General features: G+C 46.7%; 2 protein-coding genes across 2 annotated transcripts; both read left to right on the top strand.

Annotated features, from left to right (window-relative positions):
• The first annotated feature begins 8,392 nt into the window (after nt 1–8,392).
• Nucleotides 8,393–9,829, top strand: LOC124648239 (DELLA protein SLR1-like). The gene has a single exon (XM_047188032.1). It carries the CDS (start codon nt 8,393–8,395, stop codon nt 9,827–9,829), a length of 1,437 nt encoding a protein of 478 aa, XP_047043988.1.
• A 4,916-nt stretch (nt 9,830–14,745) lies between these two features.
• LOC124648238 (DELLA protein SLR1-like) lies at nt 14,746–16,272 on the top strand. Its single transcript, XM_047188031.1, has one exon. It carries the CDS (start codon nt 14,746–14,748, stop codon nt 16,270–16,272), a length of 1,527 nt encoding a protein of 508 aa, XP_047043987.1.
• Nucleotides 16,273–21,532: the final 5,260 nt, after the last annotated feature.

Here is a 21,532-nt window from a genome sequence, read left to right as displayed (position 1 = left end):
CAGAACAGTCCGTAAAGACGAATTTAAAGCTGGCACCAGACTTGCTCAAATGGAAAAACTCAAAACTAATTAAAGTTGCCGACATATCTGAGGATCACGCTCGTAAATTGGCAGATTTTTTCGAATTTTCTACAGAGAACTGTGCCCAGATTCGTGACAGACAGCAATGCTGTTTCTGCGCAGCGATCCCAAATATAACATCAACTTTGACATAGAAACTTTACTTGGCACAAAAACATGATAAGGAGAGGTTGCTACAGTAGTAAACAACTTCCAAGACTCAACAAAACAAAAAATTGCTGTAGGTAAAAACATGGGTTGTCTCCCATAAGCGCTTTTCTTTAACGCCTTTCAGCTAGGCGCAGAAAGTGCAAATCAAGTAACATCAAGAGTAGAAGCATCAACATCATTATTTTTCATGCAAACACAACTTGTTGCAGAGGGTACTTTAGGTGCTCCATTATCTAAATTTTCTATGGTGGTGCTAGGGGTCTTAGAAATTTTAGGCCTATAATAATTCTTTTGTTTAGGCACTTTAGAGGCGTACATGAATTTTTGCTCTTTCCCCACATAGGCTTTCTCATTATACTTGAGAGAAGAAAAGGTTGAACCCAAGGTTCCCATAGCTTTTTCAAGTTCATCAATCCTATTGGTTTGATTATCATGGACAACACAAGTTCCTCGGACACTAATTTTTTCATCAATTCCTCCTAAGGATTTATCAAGTTCATAAGTTTTGTCAAATAGCATTCCCAATTTAGTTTCAACACTTGGAAAATTTTTCTCTATGGTTTCCAATTTTTTCATAACATCTTCAAGAGAGATTTCAATTTTAACTTCATTAACAGGTGGTATTCCAACTAGACTCTCAATGATGCAACTAGTTTCTAAAGCGGGAGTACCTAGGAAATTACCTCCCGAAAGAGTATCAAGAACATATCTATTCCAACTAGATAAACCAACATAAAAGTTCCTAAGAAGGATAGTGGTGGAGTGTTTCTTAATGCACCTTTGATGAGCATTACTAATTCTATACCAAGCATCTTTTAAACTTTCTCCACCTTGTTGCTTAAAAGAACGAACTTCAACTTCAGGATTACTCATTTTAGCAAAAGTAAATAAAGCAAACTAGATAAGGTAAATGCAAGTAACTAATTTTTTTGTGTTTTTGATATAGAGAGCAAGAAAGTAAATAAAGTAAAACTAGCAACTAATTTTTGTGTGTTTTGTTTAGTGCAGCAAACAAAGTAGTAAATAAAATAAAGCAAGACAAAAACAAAGTAAAGAGATTGAGAAGTGGAGACTCCCCTTGCAGCGTGTCTTGATCTCCCGGCAACGGCGCCGGAAATTTAGCTTGATACGGGTAGATGTACACGTCCGTTGGGAACCCCAAGTGGAAGGTATGATGCGTATAGAAGCAAGTTTCCCTCAGTATGAAACCAAGGTTTAATCGAACCGAGTAGGAGCCAAGAAGCACGTTGAAGGTTGATGGTCGCGAAATGTGATGCGGCGCAACACCAGGGATTCCGGCGCCAACGCGGAACCTGCACAACACAACCCAAGTACTTTGTCCCAACGAAACGAGTGAGGTTGTCAATCTCCACCGGCTTGCTTGTAACAAAGGATTAAACGTATCGAGTGGAAGATGTTTGCAAAGAAAATAGTAAACACAATTGCGAGTAGATTGTATGCTATGTAAAGAATAGGACCGGGGTCCACGGTTCACTAGAGGTGTCTCTCCCATAAGATAAAAGCATGTTGGGTGAACAAATTACGGTCGGGCAATTGACAAATAGAGAAAGGCATAACAATGCATATACATGATATGATAAATATAGTGAGATTTAATCCGGGCATTACGACAAAGTACATAGACCGCCATCCAACTGCATCTATGCCTAAAAAGTCCACCTTCGGAGTTATCATCCGAACCCCATTCGGTATTAAGTTGCTAAGCAACGAGACAATTGCATTAAGTATGGTGCGTAATGTAATCAACAACTACATCCTTAGACATAGCATCAATGTTTTATCCCTAGTGGCAACGAGCACATCACAACCTTAGAACCTCTCGTCACGATCCCGAGTGTAAATGAAGGCATGAACCCACTATCGAGCATAAATACCCCTCTTGGAGTTAAGAGCAAAAACTTGGCCGAGCCTCTACTAATAACGGAGAGCATGCAAGATCATAAACAACACATAAACAATAGATTGATAATCACCATAATCATAGTACTCTCTATCCATCGGATCCCGACAAACACAACATATAGTATTACGGATAGATGATCTTGATCATGTTAGGCAGCTCACAAGATCCAACAATGAAGCACAACAAGGAGAAGACGACCATCTAGCTACTGCTATGGACCCATGGTCCGAGGGGTGAACTACTCACTCATCACTCCGGAGGCGACCATGGCGGTGTAGAGTCCTCCGGGAGATGAATCCCCTCTCCGGCGGGGTGCCGGAGGCGATCTCTCGAATCCCCCGAGATGGGATTCGCGGCGGCGGCGTCTCGGTAAGGTTTTCCGTATCGTGGCTCTCGGTGCGGGGGTTTCGCGACGGAGGCTTTAAGTAGGCGGAGGAGTCAACGCGGGGGCCACACGAGGGGCCCGGGGGGCGGGTCGGCGCGGCCGGGGCTGGGGCCGCGCCGCCCTGGCCCCTGGCTGCCTCGTGGCCCCACTTCGTTATCTCTTCGGTCTTCTGGAAGCTTCGTGCAAAAATAGGACCACTGGGCGAAAGTTTCGTCCAATTCGAGAATATTTCTTTACTAGGATTTACTGAAACCAAAAACAGCGGAAAACGACAGCGGCTCTTCGGCATCTTGTTAATAGGTTAGTTCCAGAAAATGCATAAATATGACATATAATGTGCATAAAACATGTAGGTATCATCAATAAAGTAGCATGGAACATAAGAAATTATCGATACGTTGGAGACGTATCACCTTGCTTTGTCGATTCTGCTCTGAGTGATTTCATCTCGAGCGTCTCTCGCATGATGCTTTGAGCCACCGACATGTAGCGTGGTTTTTTCCTTCCGCGGGACCAGATTGTCCCCCAGTATCGCGAGACTTTCTAGGGCACCGCGATGGGCTTGGGCCATAGAACCTTCAGGGCGCTGGTTGATGAGGTATGCCGCGAGATTGGCAGTTGCTCCTGCGACGGTTTTTGGCCGTGGCATGCCCGCGGTGTCCGTGGTCATAAAAGACTTGGTCAGGTTCGATGTTATTTCCCTGGCGTCATCTTCCGAGAGCCTGGATAACCTTGATCGGTGCTTGCCCGCCCCTTGAGTGCTTCGAGAGGCGCTTCCTCTCGAACCTCTCCTAGATTGTTCTGCAGCAGTTAGGCGTCTCTCGAGGGCGGCTTGTTCTTTTGATAAGTGCTCCCGATTCTTCTCTAGTATAGAGCGATAAGCATTGAGGGTTCCAACCGAGGTTCCTGCGGGGAGCGGCGTGTTGTTAAGCACGGCCGCCTTGGCTGCTGCCCACTCCTCGTCCGCGATGGTGTAATCGCTGTTGTTGTTGCTGGCGCTGTTTTCGAAACTTGCTCGTCTACTGGAACGAGGGGTGTGATCTCCGTCTCCCCCGTGCCTTGTGTTTCCCGTATTATTGGCGACATAGACCTGGTGGTGTGCTGTCCTCCGGGTGGTACCTTGGACGATGCTGTCGACACTATCCTCTCCCGACGAGTACTGAGCATTGCAGATGAACGGTGTGTCGCTTGAACCCAGCCCGTGCCTGGTATCATAGTGCAAGCAGTAGTACGAAGTCATCTCCGAAGATGTGGGATCGTCAGATCCAACCGACATGGAGGCAGTCGATAGCACGAGTGAATTCGCTGAGTCCGTCAAACCAGTCGAAAGGTCGATTGATGACGGCGCGCTTGAATCCGTCGACATGGAGGCGAGTGGCTCCAGCAGCCGAAGGATTCCTTCCGAATTGACGTTGTAGTGGACGCTGCCAAAGGTCATCTCCATGTTTCCTTGCAGGTCTGAAACGGTCGAGCGAGACGAGTCGCTGTGCGGGGTGAATTCATAGGAGCCGAATCGAATCGGGCTTCCCAGACTTGGCGATGACGGTGTCGATGAAGCTGCCGATGACATGACTGGATCTGCCGATGACCGATCTTGTGCCGACAGGATTCCCACAGACGGCGCCAATTGTCGAGGGTGCTCCTCGGCAATGCCCTCCGATAGGGGCTTAGGGTTGATGGAATCCACGCAGGCCGACACGAGACATCGGTTCGCAGACAAGCGGGGAGAGCGATTTACCCAGGTTCGGGGCCCTCGATGAGGTAAAACCCTTACGTCCTGCCTGTCTGATCTTGATTATGAAAATAATGGGTTACAATGGGGTGCCGAAGGGTTCGGCTGAGATCTTGTCGAGAGGCTAAGCGCCGCGGCGTCCTAGCTCTAGACTTTTGGTGGCTAAGATTGTTAAGATTGTACGTGTCCCTCGGCAGCCCCTCTCCTAGCCTTTATATAGGAGGCCAGGTCTCTAGAGGTCTAACCGAGTACGACTAGATTTACAGTAATTCTATCTCTAAACTTTCCTTGTTCGGCTCATCCCTTGTCTTGCCCGCCAAGGAATCTTCTGCTACTCCACCCAAGTGGCCCATCTTGTCATCGAACACCTTCATGGGCCTCCAGCTGGATCGTGTAGGGTAGGACAAGGTTGGTTACCCGAAGGGTAATGCCCACGTCAAACTCCATCTTCATTTCTTCTTCTTGATCATATCACATATATGTCTTAAAATCAGTGATCTTGATGCCAATACTTAAGGTATATCTTTATCTTCATGGCATCCATACTTGAATCCAACACATGGACTACAAGTAGTACCTATGAAATATTCCTTCATATAAACCCAATGAAAACATTAGTCCATAGGGGTTGTCATTAATTACCAAAAACACACATAGGGGCATATACCCTTACACTATCTCTTGTGGAATGAAATGCGATTATTTTAAGCAAGTAGGCATGCATTGTTAGAGAAGAGCAATTGACCACTAACCAAATCCATGCGTAATCATGGTGGAAGTTTCAGCAATGAGCATCCTCAATAGGAAGAGCGAAAAAAGAGTTTTGTTAAAAAAGAGTTGTGTGAATAAAGAGTTTTGAAAAAAAGTGTGAGAAAAGAAACATAAAGAGTATGAGAAAAAAGTGAGAGAGAGTTAGAGAGGATCCTCAATGTCAGTTGTTCATGTTGTCCCGGTGTGGATGGCCTATAGTTGAGATGCACATATCCTTTGGTCCTTTGTACAGCCGGCATGAAGGTACCCCATTGCGATTCTTGGTTAAAACATGTATGTTGAAAGGTCTTGGTAACCCGAAGTTTTGAAACGAGAGGTGTGGTCCTTAGCATTCAAGAAAATGATGCAACACTTACTCATAAGAGGTCAAACTCATGACACATAGATATCTTTATACATGAGATACTTGGTACCCTATCCTTATTATTATTGTTGACATGAATTGCATAGCTTGAAACCATGTTTTATGCTCTTTACTTTTTTATTTTGTTGGAGGTTTAGCACACACATTCCCCGCTTACTTTCTTGTGTAAAGAAATATTCATGAAAAGAGAGGACAAAGAGTCTTCCAACAATTATATAGGATTCTCCTAAGCATGCTTTATCATTCATAAATATTTATCATTCATGTTTCTTACAATGCTATTTACTATTATTATGCATGCTTTGTAGAATGTAAGAGTTATTATTTGATGAGTTCATATTACTTATTATCATTCTTTATTGATTGAACCTTGTAAGACTTTGCATGATTACATAGAAGAGATGCAATAAACTCCAAAGTCCATGCTAGTTTTATCACCTTTATGCTCGAGGACGAGCATAGGTTAAGCTTGGGGATGTTGATGCATGTAAAATGCATACATGACTTTGCACTTTATTGCAACATATTACCACATATTTGCATCTTATATAATGTTATTCCCATGTTTTATTAGGGGATGTTCTAAACAAACCCCCCTCCTCCGGTTCTAATTCTGTTTGGCAGGAAACACCACTTTGACTTTCCAGGAGATACGGGACTCCAAAAAGGGCAAGCTCAAGGGCCACGCTTCGGAATTTTCGATACAAACAAAATGAGCTAAAGTGGGCCACCAGGAGGTAAATAGGCTTGGAAAGAGAGAGAGAGAGAGAGAGAGAGAGAGAGAGAGGGTGGCGCGGCCTCCCCCTCTGGCCGTGCCACCAGACCTCTTTCGGCCCTCGAGCGCCCGTTTTGCCTCATCTTTTAAAGAACCGATTTGTTTTGCCCTAAAAATTACTATATGTACGACCCTGGGGGGTTCGTCGAGGCTACGATGGCGTAGATAAAAACACAGAAACAAAGAGTCAGCAGGCCGCCGCCGGCAACGATCAGAGGGGGGAAACGCTGCTGGAATCTCCTCTGGTGGACTCCACCCCCCTCCGGTGTAGGCATCAGCACCATCTCCATCATCTCCATCAACATATACAACAACAATTCATCATCCCCCGTTGTAATATCTTGGCAAACATGATGTATGATGCAATATATTGTTTTCCCATGATCTATTGTATCTCTATGTTGATGTTTGACTAGTGAATTGTTCATGACAATTGTTATATAGTTTGTTTTTGGTTGCATAAAAGTATTTGTTATCTTCTATGATGGTCTTATATATTGATATATGAGTGCACACATATGTCAAAGAGATGCATAAGGTTATCACCGTTGCATGTTGATAGGATGATGGATAGTGGGAACGACAGAAACCCGGTCCCGATTCTTGGATGCATGTTAACGGGGGACCAATTATGGGGACCTTTAAACTTACATCGGTGGTTGGACATTCTTATGAATGTCTTAATAGTTCTTTTGTTTGCTCATGAAAATGGCCTTAGGATCAATCACTAGGGGTGTACCTGCACATGTATATGGCTCCTCCCTAAAAGAAGCACTAAAAAGACTGTAATGAGTTTCACTAATTATGACAACCAGACAAATGAAATAACAATTTGCCTAAACACTTGCTCTCTTGAGTTACTCCACTTCACTTCATCTGATAGCATTTTACTTTACTGCACTTTACTTTACTTTCCTTGCATTTTTACTTCATTTTAATTTCAGCACTTGTAGTTTTTTAGTAAAAACCTTTACACACAGACCACATCTCCTAGCTTTGCATAGAAGGCCATATAAGTGGGTTATAGGGCTTTAGAGAATAGATAGTTTACATTCAGCTCCTCGTGAGTTCGACACTCCAATACTTATCGAATTGTATTGCGGAAATCCCCTACACTTGGGGGTTATCACATACCAAACTTATTTAGCACGTCCCACCAACTATATTCTCATATGTTTGCATAATCTTTGTAGATATATTTGAACGTTTAGTTGGAAAATGTTTTTTTACATGCCACATTACTTTATTATTATTATTTTCCTTTTTATCCTAAACATGTAGGATCTCATATGATAGTGACACCGAGTATTTTTTACCAATTTATTATAATCGAATATAAGATCAATATTGCAAAAGTAAGAATCAACATTTGCGGCGTAAATTAATTCTAGCAATTTATTAAATAAAATGTTATAAATATTTCGAATCGTTCCAAAAGAAATTAATTAAGTAATTTATGAAAAAAATTGATGCAATATTATATTTAAAAAAGATTATAGACAGCTCAACACCGATTAATTTCAGTAATTTATACAATGAAATCTAACATTGATATTTTGCCAAAATCGGCCCCGTTTCGACAAAAGATTAATTTCAAGAATTTATTAAAACGAATCGCACCGTAGTGAAATATTATCGACAGCTCATTGTGATATATATAAAATATATAGTAATTTATGAAAATTAATCATTACATTAAATCGGTAGTATTCCGCCGCAAATCCATTAAAATATGGACCAACCATGGACATATCCAACCCATGCATCCGGGCCGGGCTGGGCCGGTCTCGGGTCCTATCTTATGCCCGCAACATAGTCCAAAAGACCTAAAAATTCGATATCCTACATTGTGTTCTACATAGGAGTAATGATTTTAATTCAAATTAAGGTGGCATTTTCAGCCCTAAAAAACTATTTGTAGGGCCCGGGCCAGGTCCGGGCTTTAGAATGCCTTGCCTAAAAACCAGCCCGGCCCGGCCCGGCCCGGCCCATCCGGATGTCTGCTTATGGCAACTGGGGCCACCCATTTGTGCCCGCACCCACGGTTTCCCGGACGCCCGCTCTGCTACCCTTCCACGTGTACTCTCCCCGCTCTACAAATACAACTGCAACTGCGAGCGGCAGCCACACACAGCTCAGCACCCACCAGCCTTCCTTCACACTCCCCGCGCGGTACCCCTAGCCACTTCTCCTTCGCCTTCCAGCACGCTATGGACCCCTCCGCTCCGTCCGGCTCACTTCCGCTCCCGTCCGCCCACGGCGCTGCCACGATGACCAACGGCGCCGGTGCATCCATGAGCACGGCCGTCGTCCTGCCCGCCGTCCCGCTCCCGCCCACCTTTGCTGCGGCTGAGGCCGCAAGGAAGCGCCAGGAGCAGGAGAACAACGCGATCCGTCTCGTGCACCTCCTCGTCACCTGCGCCAAGGCCATCCAGGCGGGCGACTACGCGGCCGCCTTCAACATCCTGACCGAGGCGCACACGGCACTCACCACCAAGGTCTCAGCCGGCTTCGGGATCGGACGCGTCGTCAGCCATTTCGCTCTCGCGTTGGCTCACCGCCTCTGCCCGGCGGCACCGACCCAATCCGGCGGCGTGCTCGACGCGGCCACGTCCGCGGGCCACGCCTCCGAGCTGTACCGCCAGTTCTACGACTCGGGGCCCTACCTCAAGTTCGCCCACTTCATGGCCAACCAGGCCATCCTGCAGGCCTTCGACGGCTGCGACCGCGTGCATATCATCGACCTCGCCATCATGCAGGGCGTGCAGTGGCCATCGCTCATCGAGACCCTCTCCCTCCGCCCCGGCGGCCCGCCTGCCATCCGCCTCACCGGAGTCGGCCCTCCGCCGGCCGAAGATGGATCCTGCAACGAGCTCCACGAGGTGGGGCTCCGCCTCGCCGAGTACGCGCGCGCCTGCAACGTGCCCTTCTCCTTCCGCGCGGTGACCGGCCACGCCCTCGACTCGCTCCAGCCGTGGATGTTCCAGATCATCCCCGGGGAGGCGCTGGCTGTGAACTCCATCTACCAGCTCCACCGCCTCCTCGTGGACCCGGACGCCGCGTCCACGTCTCTCCCGCCGCCCATCGACACCGTCCTCGGCTGGATCACCGCCATGCAGCCCAGGGTGTTCGCGGTCGTCGAGCAGGAGGCGGACCACAATAAGTCGTCGCTGGTGGAGCGGTTCACCAACGCGCTCTTCTACTACGCATCCGTGATCGACTCCATGGAGGCGAGGTCCCCTCACCACCGCAGCCTCGGAGCGGAGGCGTACCTGCAGCGGGAGATCTTCGACATCGTCTGCGGCGAGGGCAGCGGCCGCGTGGAGCGCCACGAGCCGCTCCGCCTCTGGCACGCCCGGCTCTTGCGCGCCGGGCTTGCCCAGTTACCGGTCGGACCGACGGAGACCTGGCAGGTGCTCGCTCTGCTCCGCGAGTCCTCCGGCGCCCGGTACGGCGTGAGGGAGACCGCCGGCTGCCTGACGCTCATGTGGCACGATCAGCCGCTGTTCACAGCGTCGGTGTGGAGCGGAGCGCCAACGAACACTGTCGCCGCCGGCATGCTGCGCGAGCCGGCTGATATCAAGAAGAGCAGCAGCGACAACAGCGACCAGCAGCAGGTTGCTGCCGGGGGAATATCAATGCAGTGAGCGCGCGCGAGGGAGCGATTTGAATAATTGAGTTGATTCATACAGTATGTCGGTGTTAGAGTCGGTCGGAGCCCTCGGAGGTTCACATCAGGTTTATTTCATTCATCGAGTCTAGTAATTGATTATTCTGCGTTTTCATGGCAAAAGAATAATTATTCTGAGGTTAAGTTGCAGTCGTCAGGTCAAAATAACATGAGATTCATATATCTCCCCAGGCAATAAGTTAGTGTCGCCATCAAATTCTCTGAGATCGAAATGTTCCATTGTCATTCTTAGTCTTATGAAACAGTTTTTTTTTATCAATTCGAAGTACCGCGTTTGTTTGAAAAGCGCCGTTCAATTCATCTTGCACTTTTCTTGGACTTTGTAGTTAGTTGTGTTTACAACCCGTTTTTCTAAACTCGAACACATAAAAAGCTAAGATCGCTTCGAAGAGGTACATTAAACTGACGAAAAGGTATGGAACGATCTCAACCCTTAATGAGTTTCGAGAGGGGGAGGGGGGTTGTACTGGAGCAAACATCTTCATATATCTCCCCAGGCAATAAAGTAAGTGTCTCTGTCAAATTCTCTGCGATCGAAATGTTCCATTGTCAATCCTGGTCTTATGAAACCGTTTTTTGATCAATTCGAAGTACCGCGTTTGTTTGAAAAGAACCGTTTATATCATATTTATCTTTTCTTGTACTGTGTAGTTAGCGGCCGAGTACAACACCTTTCACTAAATTCGAACACATCAAAAGCTTAGATCGCTTCGAAGAGGTACATTAAGCTTACGAAGAGGTATGGAATGATCTCAGCCCTCAATGGGAGCCGTTGCTTTTTATAAGTTGATCTTTAATCCATTTTAAGTACTTTATTATTTGCTCTTTAGAATAACAAGGTTTCGCAAGCATGTGCTTCATGGCGACAAGTCGTAATGCATAGATAGGTGGGAAATGCGCAAGGCTGATTCGGACGCGCTCGATCAAACAAAAGGGGCCCTCATCATCAAGAATCTGATCTTGTTGTGTATCATCTACCCAAGGGGTTGTTGTCAATGAAATTTGAGAGGGGTGTGCCGAAGCAAGCCTCCTAGTTAGTTTGTCTGATCTTTATACATAGACGTCATGTGCAACATGTAACAAAAAAGCTCCCGACGATTCTGCGAGAGATATTCAATTGTCGTTCCTGGACCTAGGAAACCGTTTTCTTATCGATTCCAAGTATCCACTCTCGCCATAAATATCTGTCGTTGATTAAATGAATCTAAATAGATTTTATCCTGCATTTTGCTTAAATCTGCGACAAGTATTTAGGGTATGAGAGAGTAGTAGCTCTCTTCAATTCATCTGCACTTTTCTTCTCTCCTGTTCTTGTTGGAAAAGTATTGTTTAGTTCATCTTTCACTCTTCATGCCAAACAAAGGATGTTGTCATGTTGGTCCCTCCATCCATCCACACCGAACCATACTCACCATAAATCCGGATCATCCATGTCGAGCAACGTGGGAGGGTGACCACCCATAGAACGAGGTTTGATGAAAGGTATACATCTCTAGTATGCCAATTCAGGACGTGGGTCATGATCCAGTTAGTTTCGGTTGATGACCAGATATGAAACTAGGTGGACAATCCTATATGATAAGATACAAGCAAGTATACTATATACATGATACGAGTAATAAAGGAATGCTAAAGGATAGAAGTAGGGATGGTAAAGCACAAGGAGACATAAGGGTTGATTCCTGTAGTTCATTTAGTTTGAGGGGAAGTTCATCTACGGTGGAGCGGTGTGGAACCACAAAGGACAACCAATGCCAGAAATGCCTTACCCTATTCTTCGGTGAGCAAACGACGAAGGTAAGCTCACACTCCACTAAGAGATGTCCTTCAAGGTGGCAACTGAAACTTTTACACAAAGGTTGGGGCACCCATCCAGAACTTAATCGAAGGCTCCCATCAACGACCGTGAAGGTTGTACAACACCAAGAAAGCTTCGGGACAACCCCTTATCCTTAAGGTTCTAAAGATCCCAAGGAAACTAGAATCACAAAGGAATACAAGTGGATTCGAAAATGATGAAGTATAACCCTAGACGGCTAGAGCTACTCCTTCTCCACCAACAAGGGGAGAGGTGAAGTAGATGAGATACATAAACACAACAATATGGTTGTGGTGGTGAAAGATTTCTGCAGGCCTTCCCTAAGCTGCTGCGGCGGAAGGGGGACGTTGAAAGGAGAGGAGAGGCGCCTAGGGATTCAAGTGGCCAAACCCATGTCGTCCCCTCACTTTATGTAGGGGCAGGGGACGGTTGGTGCATCCAGGAGTGGCCCTCTCTAAGCTATATCCCCTATTTCGAAGGGGGTAGATCTATCCCCTATACTCAACGTGATAGAATCTATCCCTTCATTTAAACAAGGGATGGCTGCAAGGGCCTTTAGGGGCAAGTGCCTCATCCTCTAGGCCTGGGCACACCCCCTTGGTCCATGTGGACCCCATGATAGGTAGACTTACTCTAGAACCTTCCGGAACATTTTAGAATTCCTCCGATACAATACGAGAAAAAGACCAAACTTTTCCAAAACCCTAAAAACAAATCCCCTTACATGAATCTTATTCTTCGTACCATTCCAAACCTCCTAGTGATATCATGAATCCCATCTGAGGACCCTAACAACTTCGGTCTTCGCCATTATCCGTTTCTCATTACTACCCTAGCGACGTCGAATGTAAAGTGTGTGAACCGATGGGTTCAATAATATGCTGGCATGATCGAGACACCTCTCTAATCAATAAACATCAGCAAGTCCTAGATGTCCATAATGCATCCCATAGATTACATGAAGATCTTTATTAGTTGAACCACTATGTCAAGGATTTGATTAAATCCATATTCCGTTCGCTTTATGTCACGATATTTTACTTACCCGAGATTCGATCGTCAGTATCACCATACCTCATTCAATCTCCTTTCTAGCAAGTACTCTTTACTCGTACCAGAATACAACATTCTCTTGTAACTAACTCATTAGTCAAGTGCTTGCAAGCGATATAGAATGTGTGTTACTTGAGCGGGCCTTGAGTATATCTATCAGTCACACATATGCAAAAAACTCCACTCCTTGATACATACTATCCAACAAGTAATTTCTGAGATACCTAAAGACACCTTCACAATTAACCAATTACGAAATTACGGTTGATGCCCTCAAAGTATTCTTCCGGTACAAGGGAGTAGCATAATCTTATGGTCTAAGGATCGGTATATTTTACATTGGAAAGCTACAAGAATTTAAATATTATGAAACGTTCATCTTGCTTCGCTTAGTTAGGTCTTGTTCATTCTGTCATTCTCCTAATGACATGACCTTGTTGTTAATTGACAACACATGTCTATGGTTAGAAAACTTGAACCATTGTTAACAAATGGACTAGTCTAGTAGAGGCTTACTTGGGAGGCGGTGTTGTTTATAAACCACACGGGTATTGATTTTTCTGCTTAATTGATACAATTTTAGCATGGAGTATCAACATTTATCATGAATAATGAAATATGATAATAACTATATTATTATTATCTCTATGGCATATTACTAAGGAGCTGGGACAAGTATTATTCCGTCGTGACTAATCAAGCCCATCTCACTGACCGGTGAACCACCCCACTCGAAGGCAAGTCGTTGTACTCCAAATATTAAAACCCCCTCTCCCCCACGACCGCACTATCTCTCCCACGCTTCTCTCTAGTGGTTCTCTCGACGAAAGCTTTAACGGGCAGTGGCGGGTGCGGTGGTGGGAATCGGATAAGGATCTGCGAGTTGGAGCTTGGTCTTTCCTTCTAGGATATAATGCTGGTAAGTACACAATTGAGATTTTAATTTCGATTTAATCAGGGCAGTGTTGTTTTTCTTTTAGGTTCAACGTTGAAGGAGTACCGGAGCACATCATAGACTTTGCTTGACACGGGGAATACAACAACCTCACCATCATTTGTAACTACATTGACAAGCCTGTTGGATGCCGATACTTGGCATACGACAAGAGCTAGGAAGATGACACCGGCCACAGGTTCCTTGCGTGCAGCTGCAAGGAAGAAAGCTAAGTACGCCCGCCATCTAGAACCTCCACGACCCGCTGCTAGGTTTTTTCCTACTAGTATCCGCAATAGAGTATTTTCACTGATTCAGTGAAATCAAAATTAATAGTAATTTCCAAAATCAAGAAACAGCCGTAATGAAAAATATTAATTTCATATAAATCAAACGGCATTAATATTTTATTTTGGACTTGACCGTTGCAAAAGAGATATAGTTTAGCTATTTTATAGAAATAAATGGAAACATTAATATTTTTAATTTCCAGTATACCTTTTCGATAGAGACTTATTTCACTGATTTATTAGAATCAGGACAACCTGTATATCTTAATATCTGAATCGACAGGTTGGACATATATTAATTTAGAATTGGCCGTTGTGACGTAGTATATCTTTAGAGGTTTAATAAAATTAAATGTAACATTAATTTTGCAATATTACATCACGAGCGCAATAAAACGGGCAACGACTAGGCTTGTGTAGCCCGTGTCGCTAGGCCCGGCCCGAGGCCCTATCTTCTGCCTAAACCGACTTTTGAAGACCAAAAAACTGCTGCATTGCTAATAGAAACATAGGAGTAATGAATTAGTTTTTGATTTCTTTAAGGTAATCTCAGATATTCAGGACAAAATAACAGTTTTTGTGAACAGGAGCAGGCCTTGCATTGGGTTTTGAATGTGTAGGCCCAAACCCAGCCCAACTCGAAGCCCGGCGCGGCCCAGCCCGTGTGCCCGGAGCAATGGGGACCATCCATTAGCTCCCCCTGATGCCGCACCCACGGTTTCCCGGACGCCGGTGCACCCCGCGCCCCGCTACCCTCTCTCGCCCTCCGCGTGTACATGCCCACGTCACTCTGCTCGCGCTACAAATACAACTGCCAGCGCCGACGAAGCGTGCAAGGTCAGATACAGACCTCAGCCTTCACAGTCCACTCGTGGTATCCAGGCATCCAGCCAGCTCCACCCTCCTTCGCCGACCTCATGGGCCGCTCCGCGCTCGCCTCCTCCGCTCAGGGCGACGCCGCGACGGCTGAGGTGGCGAGGAAGCGCCAGCAGCAGGAGGACGCCGCGATCTTTCTCGTGCACCTCCTCATCAGCTGCGCCAACGCCATCCAGGCAGGCGACTACGCGGCGGCCACCAGCAACCTGGCCGCGGCGCGCACCGCCCTCGCGACGACGGTCTCGACGGCCGGGGGAATCGGCCGCGTCTTGAGCCACTTCGCCGCCGCGCTGGCCCAGCGCCTCGTCCCGGCCTTCCCGACCCAGCACGGCGCCGCGCCCAACGCCGCCTCTTCGGCGGCGCACGCCGGCGAGCTGTACCGCCAGTTCTACGAGGCGGGGCCCTACCTTAAATTCGCACACTTCACGGCCAACCAGGCCATCCTGGAGGCGTGCGACGGCTGCGACCGCGTGCACGTGATCGACCTCGCCATCATGCAGGGCGTGCAGTGGCCGTCGCTCATCCAGGCCTTCTCCCTCCGCCCCGGCGGCCCGCCAGCCGTCCGCATCACCGGCATCGGACCCCCGCCCGCCGCCGACGGATCACGCAACGAGCTCCAGGACGTGGGCGTCCGGCTCGCCGAGCTTGCGCGCGCCTTGAACGTGCCCTTCTCCTTCAATGTTGTCACCGCGGACAGCCTCGACGCGCTCAAGCCGTGGATGTTCCAGATCGCGCCCGGGGAGGCGCTGGCCGTCAACTCCGTCTGCCAGCTCCACCGCCTCCTGGTGGACCAGGACGCCGCGTCGACCTCCCTCCCGTCGCCCATCGACGCCGTCCTCGGCTGGGTCACCGCCATCCAGCCCAGGGTGTTCACGGTCGTCGAGCAGGAGGCGGACCACAACAAGCCGACGCTGGTGGAGCGCTTCGTCAACGCGCTCTTCTACTACGCCGCCGTGTTCGACTCCATGGAGGCGCTGTCCGCTCAACGCCTCGCCCTCACGGGCCGCCCCGCCGCCGGCGGCCTCGGGGCGGAGGCGTACCTCCAGCGGGAGATCTTCAACATCGTGTGCAGCGAGGGCAGCGGCCGCGTGGAGCGCCACGAGCCGCTGGTCCTCTGGCATGCCCGGCTCTGGCGCGCCGGGATGTGGCAGATGCCGGTCGGCCCGAGCGCGCTCGGGCAGGCCACTGCGCTGCTCCGCACGTTCTCGGGCGCCGGGTTCCGCGCGCACGAGAGCGGCGGCTGCCTGTCGCTCATGTGGCACGACCAGGCGCTCTTCACGTCGTCTGTGTGGCGCGCAGCGCCGCCAACGAACACCGCCGCCGGCGACAGCATCCTGGACAAGCAGGCTGACAACGGGAAGAGCAGCAGCGGGAGCAGCGGCCACCACCAGGCTGCTGCTGCTCCCGGGGGGATAGCCATGAAGTGAGAGCGCGCGCGAGAGAGAGCGGTTTGAATAATTGAGTCGATTCATTCGTTGGTGTTGGAGTCGGAGGGAGCACCACATCTGAATGCACATCGAGTCTACTTATAATAGGGGTCCGGGGTTTCGTCGTCAAAAAGTTAGTGTCCGAGGTTGATGCAGTCGTCAGGTCAGAATAAAATGAGATTCAGATATCTCACCAGTCAAAACAAAGTATGTGTCCCTGTCAAATTCTTCGAGAGATGTTCCATTGGTTGTCGTTCTTGGTCTTATGAAACAGTTTGTTTGATCAATCCGATGTAGATCTTCTTCTACTGAGTTCGATCCATCTGCACTTCTTCTTGTACTGTGCTACTGAGTTCATCTTCCATTTTCTTGTCAGATCAAGGATGTCTTCACAGGCGGGCCTATCATGCTTGCTATCTGAACTGGAGGAGCTCTGGCAGTGCCGGGGTTTTTGGGGATTCTGCTCTACCCAGCGTGCAGAGATGCAGAGATCGACTTGTGTCAGATCAAGGCCTTTCTGGGACCTGTCATGCTGCCGCCGCCCCATGCCTGTCATTGCCACAAGGACCTGCAGGTGATCGTATAGATTCACCATCCATAGCGCGAGAATGGGTTGCATCAGAGGTTCAGCGGCAGGCACGGGGCACTTGACCTGAAACCGGTCGAGCTCAGTCCATCTGCTACGATCGACCCCAGGAACCACGACCCAGATAGACACGCCGCCAGTGCCTATTTGCGTGGTGCCGGGCCTTTTGCGGCTTCTCTTCTCCGCAGCATGCAACCGTCCCCACTGTAGAGACACGCTGTCCTGCACCGCCATCCATCCTGCATCAGCTCTAGGCTCATCGCCATTAAACACACTGGTTAATTAGACGGGTCAACCATCGCCGGGTATGTGCATCGATCGATGCAGAGACTGTGACCACTTCCTCTTTCCTGAGAAAAAGAAACCATCCTAAAATGAATGCGGTGGAGCCGTTACACTTGTACCAATAGCCGGCGAAGATGATGTATTCTTCCATTTTGTTCCCATGTGCGACACTAGTGAATGAGACTCGACTAAGTCTTTTCAACTCGATAACTTGAGAAATTTAACAAGTCAAGTACGAAATAGTTACACCATTGTGCCGATCATGTATTCATCCAAAACTGCTTGATTCAAAGTTTATTTAAAATATAATCCATGTGTTCTATTTGGTTGTGCTATTGTGTTTACAATTTATGTGCATTTGTCATTTATTTAAAGAATGAATTGTTTATACTAGGTAACAAACATAAAGAGCAATCTCAAGTTCTATCAACTCGACCTCAGTTTTAAGTTTGTTCTCACTATGTTACAGTGCGTCCGGTTGGAGAACCGTAGTATAGTGGAATGAGCTGGCTACCCAAGTAAAAGCCATTCTTGTGTTTGATTGGAGAGTGGACCATAACAAAGTGAGTCTGTTGATAGAAATGTTCTCGTCAAGTGTGAAATGTGCTCATAAAGCCAAATCGGGCGGATCAACTGGTTGTGTATGCAATCATGCGACAGTCCAACATGACCTTACATCTCACCACTCGTATTCACCCACTCCACAAAAAGATTCATTTTCAAATGAACTGTATAGCTTGAAACAAAGCCTAACAAAAATGTACTATGTTCTATTAATGATCCGGCTATTTCTGAATACATCACTTTGGATTATTTGGACTTATATTTAAGGGACTGTAAATGTTAAGAAGTCCTCCTAAGGTATTATATATGTTATGAAGTCTTTTTTCACTTCATCATAACTTACATTGATGCTAATTGCATGTTAGCTTTATTGTACAATTTTATGCACTTTATTGAATAAAAATGGGGAAATGACTATTAAATATTAACACCTTAAACATGTTCATGTATTTGCAATACTTGTAAATATTCATAGTATTTTCGCATTTCTAGGGCTCACGTAGAAATTAAACTAGAAATGATCGTGAAAATATTTTCTGTGTGGATACCATAAATATAAGAAAACCATAGTTGAGCGTTTTAAATTACATGAATCTAGTAAAAGAAATTACAGTCATCTCGAGTGCAAGACTATCAACCTTTGGGTATAACTAAGTAGATACATCTAGAGTTCATGCGGTGTCAACAATAATTTAACCGGGATATATCCTTAACTCTCATTTGTTTGCGATACTCGTTTTTGGTAAAAAAAAAAGTTGTTTTTATTTGATGTGTTTTAAGTTTTCAGCCATTGACACATTTGTGATGGATACTTCGTATCAAGACTCGCGCAGCATATTTTAAGTGTTTTAAAAAATTCAAACAAAAATTTTGTGCACACATATCGATATTTTAGGTCTAGTCGCCAATTTTCATGATCGAGAGTTCGAGACACGATCGACTCCATGAACCACGACCGAGATAGACACGCCGCCAATTCCTATTTGCGTGCAGTCTGCCAGTGCTACTCTTTTGCGGCATCTCTTCTCCGCAGCATGCAACCGTCCCCACGACACGCTGTCCCGCACCGCCACCTCTCCATCCTGCATCGGCTCTAGGCCCACGCATTAAACAAACTGGTCTAGGCTGATTCAGACCACCCCTTCCTCCCGTGTCACCCCCGCTCGGGCGACATCGGACTGCCCCTCCCCATCTCTCCCTCCCCCGCCGCCACCTGAGGAAGACGTCGGGCGTGCCCGCATAGGTGCCAGTGAAGGTGGCGGCGAGGCTCCCATCATCCCGTCTCGTGGTGGGGGACCTCGGATTTGGGCGGCAGTCCTGACTTGGCGGCGGGAGTCGTGGTGGCCTGGTGGCCGGCTCTGGTGGTCGGTGGCTCCTTCCGCGCCCAGATCTAAGGTAGATGCTCTCCATCTCTCTCCCACGCCTGCTTCGGCTGAAGGTGGTGCTGCAGCCAGATCTTGGGCGTGGGGTGGTGGTGGGCTATTTGGGGACATGGGAAACCCTAGGCTGGTTGGTCCGGCCAAGAGACATCGATGACCTCGGGTGTCGGGTTCCTCCTTGGAGGTGCCGCTGTGACCCCCTCTTTCCACCCCAAACAAATCTCACGAATGAAAGTCCAAAATCTCATCGATTGGGTGGCGTCGACGCACTACGCAGTGACCTCCTTGGAGGCGTCGCCTGGGGAGATTCAGGGTTCGGGTGGGCATGGACGGACCCAGGGATGCCATCTGGGGCCATGGGCTCCCCTATGCTGAAACTTTTGCTGAAAGACCCCCAAAAATGTATGCAAATTGATCCTTTAATTTGTGAGTATTTGCCTATCTGGCCCCCTCCAAGCTAAAATTTTGTTCAATTGGCCCCCTCCAAACTATATTCCTGGCTCCATCTGTGCGGGTGGGGAGACAAAGTTGGGAGCTTTGGCTGCTGGCCATTGCCCTTAATCTGTTGTTGTTCCCGGTGGCTTTCGTTTTGCTCTAGGTTGTTAAAGGGCGGCGGTAGCGTGGCTGGTGTGGTGTGCTCTTCTTGTCATGGTGGCCGTGCTCCAGGACGGCTTTAGTTCTCGAGCCCAACTACTCTCGAGCTCTTGGGTGAGCTCCTCTCATGTTTAATGTTTCAACGCCTCCGAGCCATGGCGAGAGGGTAGGAATCCAATTCGGCATGAGAGTAGGATGGTGGTTTTGGTGCACTTAGTCCTAGATTCTCCTCGTTCAAGACCTCCTCTCTACTCCTAGCAGTGCCTCGTCGTGTGCCACTGGTTGGTGTCCTTGATGCTGATGAGTTGCTGTCTTCACTTCTGCAGGTCGTTGCTTGTGACTTTCCTTAGCATAGCATTGTAAGCTTCTTAGAGTGTTCCCTTGTAATTTTTGGCCGTTGTGGTGTGGTGTTGTGTTCTGTTGTTCTATGCGTCTTGTGTAATCCTGGCCGGTTGAGGGCTTTGTTAATTTAAAGTCAGGCTTTCGATCCTTATTTTATAATTTTCAACACATTGATTAATTAGACGAGTCAACCATCACCAAGTATGTGAATCGATCGATGCAGAGACCGTAGCCATTTTCTATTTCCGGAGAAAAAGAAACCATTCTAAAGTGAATACGATGGAACCGTTACACTTGTACCAGTAGCTGGCGAAGATGATGCACTCCTCCATTCTATTCGCATGTGTGGCGCTAGTTAGTCAGACTAGACTAAGTCTTTTCAACTCGATAACTCGAAAAGTTTAACAAGTCAATTAGGAAATACTTACGGCATTCGATCAATCGTGCATTCATCCAACACTACTTGATATGAAGTTTATTTAAAGTATGATCCATATGTTCTGTTTGGTTTCTTTATTGTGTCCATAATTTATGTGCATTTGTCATTTATTTAAAACATGAATTATTTATACTAGGTAACAAGCATAAAGAGAAATCTCAAGTTCCAACAAATCTAACCGAGTTTTTAGTTTCGTGCTTATTAAGTTAGAGTGTGTTTGTTTGCGAAACCTTAGTAGAGTGGAATGAGCTTGATCCACAGCTTAGAGCCATCCTTTTGTTTGGTTGGGTCTGGAATCATGTCTCAGATGTTCTCACATGAACCTCGATCTCACCGCTCGTATACACTCACCACACCGAAAGATCTATTTTAGCATGGACTGTACAACTTGGATCAAAGGTTAGTGAAATTTTACTATGTTCTATCAATGATCTGAATATTCGCTGCAGCCTATTTTTGAATGCATTGCTTTGGATTATTGGGACTTATATTTAAGATATTGTAAATGGTAAGAAGTCATCTCTATGGTATTATATATGTTATGAACTCATTTTTTACTTCATCATAACTTACATTGATACTAATTGCATGTTAGTTTTATTGATATAGTTTTATGCACTTTATTGAATAAAAATCGTAGAAGTAACTATATAAAATATTAACACCTTAACATGTTCATGTATGCTAAGGTCATATCGATTTTCCATACTTGTAAATATTTACAGTATTTCGGCATTTCTAGGGCTCACGTAGAAACTAAACTAGTGATGCTCGTGAAAATCTTCTGTACGTGGATACCATAAATATAAGAAAACCATAGTTAAGTGTATTTAAATTACATGAATTTAGTAGAAGAAATTGCAGTCAACTCTGGAGTGCAAGACTATCAACTTTTGGGTATAACTAAGTAGATACATCTAGAGTTCATGCGGTGTCAACAATAATTTATCCTGGATATATCCTTAGTTCTCATTTGTTGGTAAAAAAGATTGTTGTTTTTTATTTGATGTGTTTTAAGTTTTTAGCCATTGACACATTTGTGGTGGATACTTCGTATCAAGACTCGCGCCG

The sequence above is a fragment of the Lolium rigidum genome, chromosome 4 (assembly GCF_022539505.1).
Source record: "Lolium rigidum isolate FL_2022 chromosome 4, APGP_CSIRO_Lrig_0.1, whole genome shotgun sequence".
NCBI lineage: Eukaryota > Viridiplantae > Streptophyta > Magnoliopsida > Poales > Poaceae > Lolium > Lolium rigidum.
Note: the sequence above shows the minus strand (reverse complement) of the source record. Positions and strands in the feature narration are given on the sequence as shown.